The 16,774-nt window shown below is 38.0% G+C and overlaps 1 protein-coding gene across 2 annotated transcripts in view; it reads left to right on the forward strand.

Annotated features, from left to right (window-relative positions):
- The window catches only part of prim2 (DNA primase subunit 2), a 26,320-nt gene extending 9,916 nt beyond the window's left edge, over nt 1–16,404 (forward strand). For both annotated transcript variants that reach the window (XM_017412841.3, XM_017412842.3), the window contains 6 exons: nt 506–578; nt 824–1,009; nt 10,904–11,030; nt 11,254–11,336; nt 14,048–14,116; nt 15,828–16,404. In XM_017412841.3, the coding sequence (XP_017268330.1) occupies nt 506–578; nt 824–1,009; nt 10,904–11,030; nt 11,254–11,336; nt 14,048–14,116; nt 15,828–16,040 (751 nt within the window). In that variant the 3' untranslated portion in view covers nt 16,041–16,404. The remainder of the gene's footprint in view (nt 1–505; nt 579–823; nt 1,010–10,903; nt 11,031–11,253; nt 11,337–14,047; nt 14,117–15,827) is intronic.
- The last annotated feature ends 370 nt before the right edge of the window (nt 16,405–16,774 follow it).

Consider the following 16,774-nt stretch of genomic DNA (forward strand, 5'->3'; position numbering starts at 1 on the left):
GGCAACGAGAAGCATCGGCGTCCCGAGGCTGCTGGGAATAAACCCACCGTGGCCCCGCAGACGGGTCCAGCTGCACAGACTTGTGGTGAATCTTTAACTGATGTAATTTTTAGGGGAAATTTATTTTTATGGTCTTCTATAAATGTGTGTTTTTATTTTTATAGTAAAATAATGAACTCTATAGATTTGCAGGCTTTTGATGGAGTTGATTAAAACAAAAAAAGACGTGAATATTTTGGTTATTTTGAATCTCACGTGTTTAAAATTTTTAAATATAGACTTCCTGATCTTTAAAAATTTGTTAAACAATAAAACCTCGTAAAGCATCGCCTCTTTAGATTTAATGGCACATCTTTTTATAGCTGTCTTCAAAGTCATGTAATAAACTTTATTTTTAATATTAAACATTTGATCAGTTTTATTAGCAATCCCCCAGCTGCATCTAAAGCTGCATTTATCACTCCTTTTTTTGTCTCAGTCCTGATGTTTTCATCTCTTCTTTCAGCCATGCATACGTGGGACAGGATTACAGCATCCAGAAGAACGTTGGGAAAATCTCCCTGGAGCAGATCGATTCGGTAAGTCACACTGATCATCTCTGGTAGAAAAGTAAACCTCAAAGTTCATTTTTGTTTTGGTGCAGGAGCAAAAATATGCTGTAATCAAAGCTAAACCTGGTCTGATAAGAAAAGTTGCTGGCCTCTAATGATAGCAGTATTGTTTAACGTGTGGTTTATAGAATGATCGTAAATATTTACAGGTATAAATCCTGCTTTTTTTGTAAATTTCCTCCTGCTGGTCATTAACACGCCAGTGCTTTTAGCTTTCAGGAAAGTCATTCCCGCTCTGTATGAGAAAGCTGCATCAGGCTCTCAGAGAGAACCACCACCTCCGCCATGGTGGCAGGATGCAGTACGGCCTGTTCCTCAAAGGTATCGGCCTCTCTCTGGAGCAGGCGCTGCAGTTCTGGAGGATGGAGTTCACCAGGGGCAAAGTGGATGCAGACAAGGTAAGGTTACTTGTATTGATTAATGTTAATTTGGTCACAACAGTGACATTTAATAAGACCAGAAACGAGCTAAAGGATAGATGTACAAGATGCGCGTTTATAAAACTGAGGATTAAGCAAGAACCTAGTTCATCCATGAAATGGTAAATGGGTTGCACTTATATGGCGCTTTATCTAGGACCAAGGCGCTTCACTTTACAATCAGTCATTCACCCATTCATACACACCCTGATGGTGGTAACATTAGGCTACATTGTAACCAGACTGACAGAAGTGAGGCAGCCATGACACCGGCGCCACCGAGCCCTCTGACCACCACCATTAGTCTGTCTGAGACGGACAGAGCAGGGGCTCAAACCGGCAACCCTCCTGTTGCAGAACGAACCCCTACCTTCTGAGCCACCGCCGCCCCACATGACAAATGAGATGATCAAATTTACCTTTAGCTTAATACAGCATTGCCTTAAAATGACGAAAATTCCTTTACCTATATCACATATTGTCTCTAATTTATGCAACTTGTGAGTGAACAATGCCTGACTTTTTATTTAGCACTTCTTGTTTTGTCTGTGATGTTGTTATCCAGACATAGCTGCAGTGTTTAGAATAAAGTTCACTTGCTTTTATTTGTTCACAGATTTGAGTCAAATAAAGGCCGAAGTGGGTGTAGTAAAAAAATAGCAACAGTAAAGACAGTGACGTAGTTCTGCATAAATAAAAAGCCTTGTGGATTGTGATTGGGGTGACTCAGTCTTCGTAGAAGTGAATCACATTGTTTAATCTAGCACTGCTTTTTGAATATAAAATTATTAGAAAGCCTGATTATTTCTGTAGAAAAAACCCAGTTCTGACTTGATCGTATGGTTTGTGTTTCAAGCATCAATAAGTGCAGCATTAATTTCCTCAGTTAAGTCATTTCCTCCTTGCAGACGTGTGTGACTGAGTTTGTCTCACACACATGGATTCAAAGTTTGGCTGCACAAATGTCAATTTATTTCCTTATTGACTGTGAAGAAAATAACTGCCTCTTAATTGGGTAATTGCTTCGGTTGTATCGATCTTTCTTTTACAAACATGTTTGTACACTAAACACTAAAGACTATCAGGACAACTGTATGCATCATCTTGCCAGACCTGTTTTTGTGTTAAGAGACATTTCCCTGTGAATGTTGACAACATTTTCTCCAAAGTGAGTTTACTTTATTTGTTTCGCCATGAAACCAAATCTAAATATTCATTCACTCACATAAGTACATACACCTTTCAGAATGACATGTCCTCATATCAAAGCTAAACTTTGTACAATATGAGAAGACAAATCACACAACACCTTGAGTTTTATTTGAAATAGTTCTGGTTTAAAAGCAGTACTGCTAGCAGGAACAGCGGCTCACCTCCAGCTCGTGGTATTGGATTATGGAATACATGAGCTGCTCCTCCAACTAAAATGCCAAACATTTGTTGGTTTTAGGTTACGATTCTTGAGCTGTCTCACCCGGTCTGATAGTTGTGATCGGATCATAGTCCCAATCAAGGCGTGTTCTGATAGATTGGGGTCACTTCGAGCAGTCGGCTCGTGTTGTTTTGTGTCAGCTGAGCCGTAATGTGGCTCAGAGTAGCTGTGTCAACATATCTGTTGTGTGTGGATGTATTTTAAAAGCAGCAGTTTATAAACTCTGCAATTGGTGCTTTTTCGGTGGTTAAAGTGTTTGCCTCCGCACAACAAATGTAGACGGCGTAACCGATGACAGAGTTGTGTCGTCGCTTAGCTTCACTGCTCATTAGATCGATTTGTCATCGGATCAGAATCGTGCACTATTGCACACCCAGCGGTTTGATGAATTTCAAGCAGCAGAGCTTGTGAAGCAGACAAGAAGCTGCTAAACACATGGGGAGTAAGACGAGCAGCTTGTCCACACCATTCTGCATGATAATGCAGAAAATATGAAAAAGTGATGGATGACTTTGGGGTTGTAGGCATGCACTGCATGGGACTGCAGGGACTGCAGGGACTCCTACCCCATCACTACATCAGAGACACAAGTCTAAACAGTGGCATTGTTTTTAATACATTTTTTCATTTCTTAGCATGCTCTTTGTAACATTACTGCAGCAAAATGCAAATATAAGATTGATAATTACCAGGCTGTGGTGGCTCAGTGGTCAGTGCTGCGGTCTTGTCATCCTGAGGTTGCAGGTTCGAGCGCAGGTTGTGGCAGGAAGGATATCCGGCGACAAATTGTTCGTGCGAGTTTGCTCGCAGTGGCAAACCCTGAAGAAGGGATCAGCGGAAAGAACTTCCATCACCAGATAAAAACTTAAATGGTTGAAAATGAATGGCTCATCTGTTACTCTTTTTACTTTTTTTTTTTTTTTTTTGGTAGTTTGGCTTTTCCAATGAAATAAACATCATATACTTTAAGAGCTTTAAACCATTTTCATCATCTGTCTTAGCTGTCCCAAAAATACAAACAACCTGTCCCGATCTGTCCACATTTTCATTTCACTTCAGTCTGAAAGCAGATCGGCTGCTGCCAGCGGATTTTTTTCTTTTTTACTCAAGTAGTTTTACAATCATTCAGCTTCTGCAGTCCTGAAATACTCCCAAAGTAATATTTTAGGTGGAACATGACACAGTTGTTGGTGTATGGTTTAAAGTTTTGAAAAGGGTAATATGGCTTTAAAGGGTAATGTCCAAGGAAGTGTTACATAAAATGAATTGGCTTGAAATGTACTGAGAAACAAGAAAACGCCTCCTATGTTATTAAACTTAAAAAATAAAGTTTTAACTTATTACTGTAGAAGGTATTAATTAAAAATCCATAATGATGACATGTCGTTTATCACATGGTTGACAGCAGTGTCTGTCAGAATAACTGGAACTCTTTCGATTTGGTGCTTTTCACATGTCTGAGTTTCATTTGCAGTTGTTATGAGGCAGATGTTGCCTAAATTGATTCATTACTGATATGTGATTTTGGAGCATGAGGCCGTGGTGAAATAACCAGAGAACATCGTGTGAAGAAAACAACTGACAAAAAAAACAATTATGCTGTAGTTGATTATGAGGAACTCGCACAATAAAAGCAAAAAAAAAAAAAGAGAGAGCTGTTGTGTAAAACAATAAAAATGTTTTGTTTTGGAAATGTGTGATATTTACTCAACATGCACTAATTAATATTGTGTCCAAATTCTCTCTTACTAGTTTGATTAATTATAGACGCAGTCAATTCTTGTGGATAAAACAATACACAGAACTCACAAGGCAGCTTGACTAATCACACATGAAACGTAAACAAAAGCAATCCGAGTCAGTCGTGTGGCTTTTTGAAAACGGTTTTGTTCAGCGGCAAAATATGTTTTGAAACAGAGCAGACCTTTTTAAGTTGACGCTTCCCCCTCACTCTCTAAAGACCTAAATCAGGAAGAGCATTTTGTGCCGACATTTAAAGTGTTCCAAGCAACACGAAGAATTCAAATTATCTTTTTTTTGCGCTGTTATACGAGCACAATAACTGTCACTAATATTAAAGGGAAAAAGGCACAAGTGTGCAATAAAGAGTATGAATTATGCAAAGAGTAATGAAGCAGTGCCCCATCTATTGTGCCCTTTTGTAGAATTTGTTTTTCATCGTGTTGCAACCTTCTTTGGCGCCCCATTTCTGGGGTGTCTTACTTTCCCTGGACAGAGTGTGATGGCTTTCACAAAAAGCCCTGCTTTTGTTCTACAGCAGCGGCATCAGAATGGTGCTGACCAGCTCGCAGCTTTCACTGTGATGTATGTGTTGTGTCAGGGACTGCACTTTGTGGCATGCTGCACAAAGCCGGCTCATTAGTATGCGACAGGCACACGGGAGGAAGATGAGAGGCAGCGATGCCGAAAGGGAGGCCCGAAGGAAGAGGCAATGTAATATTAGACTAGAGGGAGGGAAAATTGATGAAATTAACTTGATCTATTCATTCTTCTTGCCACAGAAGTTAGCCTATTCATTTGGAGGAGTGTCTATTTGCGCCATATTATTGTAGTGTGTTGTTGCCTTGGGCTAGGACTGCTGTTAAACTACTTGTTTTACAGATGTTAACTTTAACTTAATTAATTTCCTCTGACACCATTTTTCTTATGTTATTGCTGGAGCAATGGAAGAGCCTTTAAATGACAGTGTATTTTAACATCTCTTAGAGAGAAATTACAAATGCACATTATTTTTGTCTCCACTTTTTAAGGACTTCTTATAACTCCTTTACCGCTGCCCTACGGATAAAAAAACAAAACAAAACATTGTGTCATCATTTAACCTCAGTGCTTAGACCTTAGCTGCACAAATATTGTTTTACACCAATAGTTTTCTTCCTATTGTAAAGAAAGAACTGATTCCAAATAACACCTTATTGTGCCAATAATAACAATAACAGCTGCCAAGTAACGACAGGTCAGAATAAAAAGACAGAAGATCCTGAGCCCAGTTAGCAGTTCTGCCAAAACAACCACTACATTTGTTTTTTATTTGACGCATTTCACCCTTTTCTTTCCACCACATGAATGAAGTTTATTGGTGACAAGGTCGGCACAAATTTTGCCAGATGTCAAGAATAAAAAGGTTAAATAAAAAAAAAAAAGGTTTGTTGTTGTGCTGTCAAGGGCATGCTCAGCACAAAAAGGAATAGTGGGTAAGCCCAAAGTAGGTCGTTACTCTGTCAAGTAGATGCAGGTACACAAAAATGATCACATTGAAAAGCATTCATAAAAGAAATTCTCAACAAAAATGCAATTTTTATTTAAAAAACGAGTGGAAAATGCAGCAGAAGTAGATTATTTAGCTAAATGGGTATACTACTGTGGACAGGACTTCAGTTGAACAAATAAATTCAGTTCTGTTTATATATATATATATATATATATATATGTGTGTGTGTATATATGTATATATGTGTGTATGTATATATATGTATATATATATATGTATATACATACATATACATATATATATATATGTACAAATACACTCATGGCTACTTTATTAGGTAAACCTGTTCAATTGCTTGTTGAGGCAAACAATTAATCAACCAATCACATGGCAGCAACTCAGTGCATTTCGACATATTGATGTTGTGCAGATGTCTTGTTTGGGTTCAAACTGAGCATCAGAATGGGGAAGAAAGGGGATTTAAGAAAGGGGATTTAAGTGACTTTAAATGTGGCATGGTTGTTGGTGCCAGACGGGCTGGTTTGCTGATCTGCTGGGATTTTCACGCACAACCATCTCTAAGGTTTATAGAGAATGGTGGAAAGAGAAAATATCCAGTGAGCATCAGTTGTGAAGACCAGAATGCCTTCTTGATCTCGGAGGTCGAGGAAAATGAGCAGACTGGTTTGAGATGATAGAAAGGCAAGGGTAGCTCAAATAACCACTTGGTACTACGAAGATATGCAGTATACCATCTCTGAATGATCAAACCTTCAAACAGATGGGCTTCAGACCAAACCATCTGGCACCATCCATGCAACAGTCAAAATCACCTAAATCCCCCCTTTTCCCAATCTGATGCTCAGTTTGAACTTCAGGTCGTCTTCACCACATCTACATACCTAAATGCATTGAGGTGCTGCCATGTGATTGGCTGAATAGCTATTTATGTTAACAAGCAATTAAACAGGTGACCCTGATGGCTGGTGAGTGTGTAGGGTCACTTTAAAATAAATGTGATCTCAGGACAGATTACAGGAAAAATCAAGTTCAATTAAATTGCTGTGGAGTCTATTCAAATCATAATGTAGTACCGTTCATTCTAATTTTAGTCAAATCATTATAAATAAACTCAGTCTAATGCAGTCTAACTCTGTACAATTAAATCTAGTTCAGTTTTCTCCAGTTAAACCAAAATTATTGAACTGGATGAGCGCCAAACTGCATCATGGGACATCTCTGAACAAAGCAGCCTTATGGCAGCAAAGATTCAGCCCTGCCTTTGAGCTCCATCTAACAGGTAATTTTTTAAATCAAATCTCAAATGTAAAGAGGTTGTTTACCTCCTGTGCACAAAATTAGAACGGGTTCGCCAAGAAAGCAGCCCGAGACTTGAGAGCCTCTGCGTCTTTCATTCTGCTTTTAGATGTTCCAGGAACCACAAGTAAGCCTGCAGTTTGAGACCAAAGAGTGGAAAGTGCTCCGTTGGGAAAAGATGCAGCTATTAGGTGTTTAAAATACAACAGAGCTAGGTCATTAAAAGCTTTACTTAATGCTAAGGACATCATTATCTGATATAAGTATCACGGTTTGTTTTAATGCTGGTTACTGATCTTGTTATCTTTCAGGCTCTGGCACTGTTCTTTCAAATTCTTAGAGATTAGTTCCCCATTAAAACAGTTGCATCAGCTTTTTGAAGAGAAAACATGAATACTGCCTCTTATATCTTGTTAGTGGCTTCATCCCTGCAAATTCAGTCCTTTGTTGAGCTGCAGCAGGCCTACTTCACAGGGCATGTTTTCATTTCATAGCATGGCAAGAGAAGCACCGGTGTTGCTAGCTAATGACATTATGGCTCTGTTCTGTTCAAGCACCCCAGTCAGCCATGACAGTGTGACAGTGTGACAGCGAGCCAGCAGGAACCACACCAGGACCGTGAAACTGAAGCGGCTAAATGAATTCAGCCATCTGCAAATATGCTTTTCCAAGTGTAACATTCGAAAATGGATTTTATCACAGATGGCCTGCACTACATTTTACCTGAAACACAGTGCTATTATGATAATTGAGATCTTTCTCCTTTTTCCCCCCTTTGAAGATATTTTAAGCTTATTAAAGATATTCTTTTGAATTCCAGAAAGCCCAACTCTGAAATGAAGCTAGCAGTTTGTTTGTTTTTAAATGATGGATGTTAAAATTTAAAGGTGGCAGATGAAATTACAGGAGTTAAAAGAGAATATTTAAAGGTGTGACAGTGCAGCAGGAGCCTTTTAAAAATTTTTCAATGACTAGAGCATTTAGATTTAAACTCTGCTTGTCTGTAAATGACTTTTTTTAGAAGGTAACCGGTTTCTGTACAATCATGTCTTAACTTGTGTGCACTTGGGATATTTTAATCTTTTATTTAGTTTTCAGAGTATGAAAAGTCCAGTGGAGAAGAACTTAAGAGAAAGCTTTGTAAAAATAAATAAATATATAAAATTGTTTTAGACATTAGACTGATTAAAGACATATGTCAATATGGACTGAGCCAAAGAGCCATGTTAGGTTTACACACATGTACGCATCATTTCCTGGTTTAGATGTGTTCAAGGAGGTGATCCCTGTTGCTTTAATCCAACTCTTGTGTTCAGGTACCGCTGTGCAGTTTCAGGAGGCAGTAAGTAAATTCTAAAGAGTTGCACTCGTATAACAAACTCATTTGTTGATCATCTCTTTAATCTCAGAAAGTTCCATGTAATTTCATCCTCGTCTTTGGTCACTTCAGACCACTCAGGATCTTTTTTTTTATGCTCACATTATTTCATATAATGCATATTAAACACACTTTAGTGCCAGTGGAGTTCGATGTTGTGCTTTAATAGAGTAAGGAGGTCTTAAATCAGGAAGTGGCCTCTTGAATCTCTTGAATCCTTTGAAGCTCTGCATAATTAATATCTGATTTATTGTACTTAAAGAAGATTTGATGGGTTTTTAAATTGCCACTGCAGCTTGTCACATTAGCAAGTTCAAGGGTTTTATTACAACATTAATATGTGCGGGTGCAGTCCTCGCGATTATAGTCCGCCACTGTCAGAGCACTCTGGGTGGATTTCACAGTTTCTTTTTTTAAGAGGCAGGGTCGCTGAAAAGGATTTTAACTGCTTCATGAAATTACTATGAAATAAAAGGAGTTCACAGAGTTGGATTTTATAAAGTGACCCCTTACAAAAATGTATCAGAAACCTTTTGTTGTTCTGTTTTTAGCTCCTTTAAAATGCATTTATACAAGTTTGCTTGTTTTCTTGACTTTGATGTTTAGCTTTTTTGGGACATAATTTCAAGGGTTTTCCAGACTGGAAAATCAAAGATTTGCATGAATTGATTTTGCTTAAAGCTCAACACTTTATGTCAGAGATGTACTTAAAAAGATTAAAGGAATTATTCCAAATCTTTGAAGTAGGGTTTTATGAAATTTTGATTTATAATCAGCGCTTTACCTGCAGTAGATGGCACTTTGAAGAGGCACACAGAAGCACCAGCACAGATACTGATCAATGGACAGAGGCAGCAGGAAATATATTTTAGCTACCCCTGAGGTTTTGCTGTATTTGAACCTTTTTTTTTAAAATCATTTTACCTATGTAAATTTAAATCTAAAAAAAAGTTATCCATATACGATTTCTTCAGATCTTCAAAGCCACCAGACTCCTTTGACAAAAATAGGTATGAAGCTTCACAGAACAGGTTTTGTGGGTTCAACACATCAGTTTTTGTTATTTTATGGCTGTGTGTTCACTCAGTGGTGGAGCAGCTTCCTACAGAAACACAACAAAAACAAAATAAATTTTGGTATCAACTTATCAATAAACATATTTTCAAACATCAAACTCCTCAGAGGATTTTCACCTTTTTTAATTATTGGCTTCATCAAATTATTTTGGTCTTTAGAAAAGTGTCATCCCTCACTCAGTGAAACTCTTCCACAAACATGTTCACCTGGATCATTTTGGCAAATCTCCATTCTTCAAATAAACTAGGCCATGCTCAGGGTCATAGGGAGCTGGTTCCTATCTCCAGCAGCCATATGGGCGAGAGGTGAGCTACAGCCTGGACAGGCCGCAGTCCGTCACATGGAGACGAGTGAAACAAACAACCAATCACGATCTCACTCACACCTATCGACAGTTCAGAGTGGCCTGAACGTAAACATGTAACACTAAGTTCACACTCAAGTTAACTTCCTAACCTGAAAATGAACAAACTTAGATTAAATCATAAACGTGGAGGTGGCTGAGGCGGGTATGATGAGGGTGGAGGTGGGCTTGAAATAATGTGCACTGCCTAGAATACAGTTCTGTGAGCTGAGCACACGACAATAAGCTGTGAATATATATTTTTGTTAAAGCTGGTCGCTCAAAAAAAGACCACATGCCATGCTGGGCGCTTGGTCGCAAACACTCAATTCAGTGAGGCTGCAACTGAAATTTTTTGTTTTCTCATGAATTTCTCACAATTTTGGGTCATCAGCAAGTCTCCAGCAGACTCAGTCCTGTGAGATACTACCTTTCCCATCAAATATCAGAGAGGAACATCAGTATAAAGAAGGGGCTGAAGGAAATCTAGTGTCAAACTTGTTAGGTTTTCCTGTTTTGATCCCATATGATTCTACTGTAAGATGAGGATTGTTGTTTAGGTTAAATATGTTTGTTGTTTTTTTTATTTTACTATAGTGGGGCTGTTTTGTGACTTATGTTGGATTTTAAATTTGATTATGCCTTTTCGTGTTGAATTTTTCTGGTTCCTTTCTGACTACTTGATTCTGCAGAGAAAACGCAGGTTTCCGGTGTATCTGGTGCAGATTATGAATTGTGCATTGTCCCTGTTAAATAAACATTAAACCTGTTGAGTTGTGTTGGAATTACCTCCACCCAGTCTTTGATTTAAAGAGTTCTTTTTAATATCGTGTCAGAGTGCTCAGCAGGACAAGGGGCAAAAGCACAGAGAAGGATGGCCTCATTAAAGTATCCATAAAGCAGCTATCTCAAGTGTGGCGACACATCTGCAGCAGGTCCTCTCTAATAGCTCTATATTTCATTTAGGAAAACTCCCTGTCAAAACTGACATGATGTATGACAATGTCTCTTTCACCCCAACCTTGTCCCTCTTACGCTCTCATCTTTACTAATGTCTTCTCTTCCTGTCCTCCCTTTTCTCTTCGTCGCTGCAGTTTGACAAAGCATATGCCTACAGCATCCGCCACATGTTTGGCAAAGAAGGCAAGCGAACAGACTACACACCTTACAGCTGCATGAAGGTGATTTTATCAAACCCACCCAGCCAGGGCGACTATCACGGTAAGTAGACAACTACGGGAAGAAGTTGTTCAGCTGTTCTGATCAGTTTTTATTTGAAATAAAAATTCTCCGGCTTGGAGAAGAAGACAGAAATCGCCTGGGCCCAAATTTTCTGCTCTGTAGTTTTCAGTCTTTGAGTTTCTTTCAATCTATCTGATATAATGCCGTCTTAACAGTTGATTTGCATATATATTTATTTTAATATCATTTTTAATACTTGTAGGATGCCCATTCCGCCACAGTGAGCCAGAGCTGCTGAAGCAGAAGCTTCAGTTCTACAAAGTGTCTCCCAGCGGAGTCAGTCAGGTGGGTTTGTGTGCCATCTGTGGCCACACTGAACATAATTATCTGCTTCTGACCGGGGAAATCTCGAGTATTATATCTCTTCTGCTTTCCCCAAACATCCAAGAAGTAGCCCAGCAGTTAAAAATTTAGTATTTTAAATTGTTTTTATCTTCCATGTTGCTAAATGCCCATCTAGGGATGTGCTTTACAAATTAACCTAGGCTATAAAAGTTTGATATTTTGTCAATACTAAACACATGAATAATCAATTTAAATCTAATGTTTCGTCAAAAGGCTTATAAAGTTTTTGCCTGAAAGAAATTTTCTGTTCAAGCTGAGCCTTAAGGGTAAATATCTTGGTGGAATTGTCTGATTGTATGAAATGCTATTGAATACAATATCAGGCATTTACTAATTTAGAGGAAACTACGCGATGGAGGCACAAGAGGCTGTCAGATTGCTGTAATCAACGGGAAAAATGTGCTGCAATTACTAACTGGAAATAAAAACTTTAAGAATATGTTAAATCAGTGAAAAAGGAAAAAAGAAAGTCTTGAATTTTTTATTACTATTGTTATTGGCCAAATTGTAATTATTTCTTCATGCTGATTAATATCAGTTTTGTTACATCTGTAGGAAAAGAAGCTGATTGGTCATGTAATCAGCTATTTAGGTTATATAGTTAAATCTTTAAAGCATAAAATACTGTTTCTATTCCCTGTTAAGTGCATTATAAGTCAGGAATATAATGTCTTTGAAACAGACACTGGATTAGTTTTGAACAGGGAGACTTCAGTTTGGACACTATGGAAGGAAGAAAATTATACTATTGATTGATATATTTTACAATAACAGAAAGCTCATTGATAATCAGTGAAGTTGCTCTCTCAGCAGAAAAAACATTTAGGCAGAGAAATAGTCCTGTTATCAGCTTTATTACATTGCTAACTGTTGAAACTAGATGATTGCAGTACATTTAATGGGTCAGATATTTCACTAAAGGCTTCAAATGTCAGGAAGTTTAATCATTTTTTGCTCTGAGTCTCTTTAAAGATGATTCTTAGACCACAGTATGAAATAACAGCCATTTTACTTTGGCTCCATCGTGGTTCTTTGGACTTCTGTTAGTTCTGAACTGTAAAAACAGATGACACATAATAGCATCACCTAATTTCTGGAGTATCTTTTACATGTTTCTGTAATCCCACAGGAACCCTCTCGAACAGGCATGTCAAACTCAGTTACACAGGAGGCCAAAATTAAAAGCGTAGTCCTCGCCGAGGGCCCGTCTCAGTCAATATTTATCGGAAAAGATATAAATTGACCTCGGTGTTCAAATGTAATATGTCAAATTATTCATATGGAAATTTGAATAACTTTTTTTTCCCAAGACATATTAGATAGAATTTAGTACATGACTTATTGATTAAAGAAAAAAGATCAAATTTAAAACAGAAACCCATCGGTAGCATCCAGGTTTTATGCTTAGCTCTTTATCAGCAGGTTTTCATTTGTTTCTTAGTAATATATTTAATCATAAGCCAATAAATTAGCTGAAAAATAAACACCAAAACATACAGCTATTATTGTTTTATTTTGGGAGGGAAAAATGAAAAGTTATCTTTAATCAAATACCTGACATCTTTTCTTGAGTTTAATTGGCCCCATTAGGGTGTTTTTTTTGTTGTTGTTGTTTTTGCTCCTTCCACATCAAAGTTTATATTTTCTCAGCTTCAAAGTTGGCTAAATGCCATAAGAAGTTTGCTCAAAGTAAGTTTTGTTTTTTAGGCAAAATAAGAAGCAATAGAAACCTAATTGGTCTCTGATTCGTGGTCCAGTTTGAATAAATTTAAAATTGTATCTAGTGAGCTGTCTCAAACTGTAACAAGAGCCGTATATTTATGAGCCTTGAATTTGATACATGCTCTGGTATAAATAAAAGGCAAACCTTAAAGGCACGTTAGTTTATTTGACCATTTCTGTCAGAGAAATTGGAAATATAGCTTACAGAGCGGCTGACATTCTCTTTCTTTTTTTTTCCATCTGTTGTGTGTATTATTACAAATGCTGCTCGTTTTCCTCCAAAGAAGTTTAAAACTAAAATGAAAACTGGAATATCTGGCAGAGACCGTGCAAAGCTCATTACCCATCTATCAGCAGCCTCCGAGTTAAGCATGCTGGTGGCAATATGACGCTGGAGGCGGCCATGCAGGAATCGTGGAAAATATGACGGAAGCAAATGCAGGCTGAGGCGCAAATTTTGGATATTTTATTTTATTTATTTTTTTTCCCCCCAGTAGGCTGCTCGCCTTGAGTTTTCAGCCGGGCTTTGACATCAATTATACTTCCTTGCAGAAATGCGCAGGAGTAGGTGTGGACACCCAGTTGTGTAATTGGACTGAAAAATGCTTTCTTTGCAGCTTGTGTGTGTGTGGAGAATTTTTCCACTATTAGCAAAGGAGATCAGCGTCTACAGTGGGATGTTAGCCAGAGTCTGTCCAGTTTACCTCCACACGCTGTAGAAAACTTTTGCAAAGATTCTGCATAAGGCTGGATTCACAGCTGCTCCTATGATTTCTGAAGCATGTGTGTAGTTAACCAGAATCAGATGAAATGACTGTGAAATACACGGCTGCAATCTGCTGACTGCATCCTCTGTAAATGAACTGCGCCAGTATTTAATGTGGAAGTCTTTAGCCTTTTTTAGTACACCTTGGCGTTTTATTTTGCAGATCATGGAGCTGGTCAAAGGGATGCACTACCAGCTGGCATGCCAGAAGTACTTTGAGCTGACGCACAATGTAAGTACAGATTTCATTTGATCGGGGCCGCGTTAACCGCAGCCGTGTGTGTGTGTGTGTGTGTCACAGGCACGGCTCGCAGCGCGTGCACGAACGCTCAGGAGAGACCCAGAACTGTCATCACATCCATCATTAGCTGGCTGTCTTTGCCACTTAATTTTTAGGGCTTTATTATGGCTTTCCAACCTATTTTGTCCCGTGTGGATACTTGGATAATTTAATCTGTTTGACTTTGAACGCCTGAGTCATCCTCCCCCAAAATTAGCAAGAGTTTAGACTCACAACGTATCAGCTCAAGCCTTTCAGGTCAGCGTGACACAAGCGCACATGCAAACGTTTAAAGAGATAACTTTTCACACTTTCTGCTCTATGAGCACTCTTATTTCACTTTTTTTTTAAAAATATTACGCGATCATGTTTACTCAGTGATGTAGTGTCTGCTTAAGCTTGAAAAGTTGTTTTGATCCGTTTAAATATTTTACTTTAAGTAGATTAATAATGTAATAAATTATATTCTAAGGAAGTAGCATTGACCGTGCACACATAATCACACATAAATGTAGAAGATAGATTGGTTTATTAAAATAAACTGCAGGCCTAAAAGCCTGAGCGAATATTAAAACAGTAAAACAAAGCAGTTTAATCTGATTTTGTAAGCTGTAGCGACAAAACTCCTCTGAGTGCTCTGAACTGAACAAGGGTATATTTGATTTGTGACAGAAAAATGTTGTTGTTTTTTTGTCCGGCAAAACAACAAAAATTACCTAGTTTGTAAAGCTGAAACAAATCCAGGTCTGCTGTATTTTCTGCACAATTAGAGAAACCCTCGTATAAACATCGTAGACAGGAGGTTTGTTTAAACTTAATCTGTGAAGCATCGAGTTTTAACCCAGAGCTACTGCTCTTTGCTTTTTACTTCATTTATTAGATTGGGTGTTACTTGTTTTCTTGCTGCCATCACATGGACTTTCCTTTACTCCATGCAGGCAATCAATTAAAAAAACAAAAATAATTTGATCTGCAGTCATCTGTAAAATGAATTCACGTGCCCCGCAGAAGAATTTACTCACCAAATTCATAGTTTTTTACCCTAACAGCAGAGAGAAGCAGCATTTGAGGCTATTTTTAAGTTTGCAAATGTGAATTGAAAGAAAATGTCAGCCATCCAGTTCCGCTGCATACCTCACTAGAAGGCAAATTAGTCAAATATACCAATAAGATATACTCCAGATGTTTTATTTAACCAGTTTTATTTTATATAATTCATTCTGGTGCACAATCAGAACAGGAAATCTCTTCTTCCTCATCTTATATTGTCAGATTTGTGAACAAGGCATTTACATCTTCAAGATGAGAAGTTTGAAAACATGAAACAACAGATTCATTGAGAAAAAGTTATAATAATGAAACATTATCTCTTAGTTGGCATTCCTTTATGTGTGGTAAATGATTTGCCTTCATGTTTTGAACGGCTGTTTCATCTCATGACTCGTCCTCTAAATATCCAGTTAGGATGCTAATGTGTCTTTAGGTGAAGAAATCTGTAAACCACTCCTCATCGTGGCCAATGAGGTCGATGTTAAATGATGGTTTTCTGAAAGGTGACATTACTCTGAATCAGTCAATCAAGCTGACACTTCTCTGACACCTGGTAGTTATTATCCTCTCCTGACCTTCCTCTCCTGTGCGTTCTCATTTTTTCCCCTCGCAGGTTGAGGACACGTCTTTCTCGCTCAGTCACCCCAATCAGTACTTCTTAGAGAGCCAGAAGCTTTTGGGAGGAGGCAAGGACATAAAGCGAGAGGCTGACACTCCACAGAGGTCTCAGGAAAACTCTGCCCCCAGAGGGTCGTCTGCAGCAGACGCCTCTGAACATCTGGCTGAGACGACAGAAGACCTGGACGCTTTCTTTGTAGATGTCTGATTTACGTTTTAATACTCGTGGACGTAAATGTTCGAGGGCTGGGGCTGGTTCATATTCTGATAAATTGATTAAAAACTGTATGTGACATCAAGTATTAAAGTAACAAATCAAGAACTCTTGAGTTATTCCTGTTTGCTTTGTAAATCCTGAGTCAGCATTCACACTGTAGTTTTCCTGTTTATAGTTTCTTTTCTGTGTTTTTTGCAATCAAACTTCTCTTTGAGCCGTTTATATATGAAAACGTTCGGCTCGGTCAGGAAGAGTTGTGACTTTTTATTTTCGCAGCTTTTAGACCTTTTGTAACATTTGACTTTGCTAAAGTTTTCCCCATCAAAATACATTAAAATCGTTTTCATTCCTTTAACAAATATATACTTCAACATACTTGCACTATTTTTTCCTATGCTCCTTTTATCTACGGTCTTTCTAATATCAGCTTTTAGCTACTGTTTTGCTATTTTGAAAATGTTATGTACAGCTTTGCTAATTGTAGTTTTTATCTACAGATTTGTTTTGCTACATTTAGCATCTGGCTACAGTTTTGCTGATTTAGGCATCTTTTCTGCTTGTTTTAGCTTTAACAGTTTATTCTGTTAAAGCTAAAACAGATTTTAGCTGTCGTTTGGCACAATTTCTCCATTTTAGTCTTTAATCGTCATCTTTGCCCTCAGCGATCACCTCTTCACCTTCGTAATATTTGTTGTTTAGGTCGTGTTTGTTTGTTTACTCTGGGC

Source organism: Kryptolebias marmoratus, linkage group LG22 (assembly GCF_001649575.2).
Source record: "Kryptolebias marmoratus isolate JLee-2015 linkage group LG22, ASM164957v2, whole genome shotgun sequence".
In the NCBI taxonomy this organism is placed as follows: domain Eukaryota; kingdom Metazoa; phylum Chordata; class Actinopteri; order Cyprinodontiformes; family Rivulidae; genus Kryptolebias; species Kryptolebias marmoratus.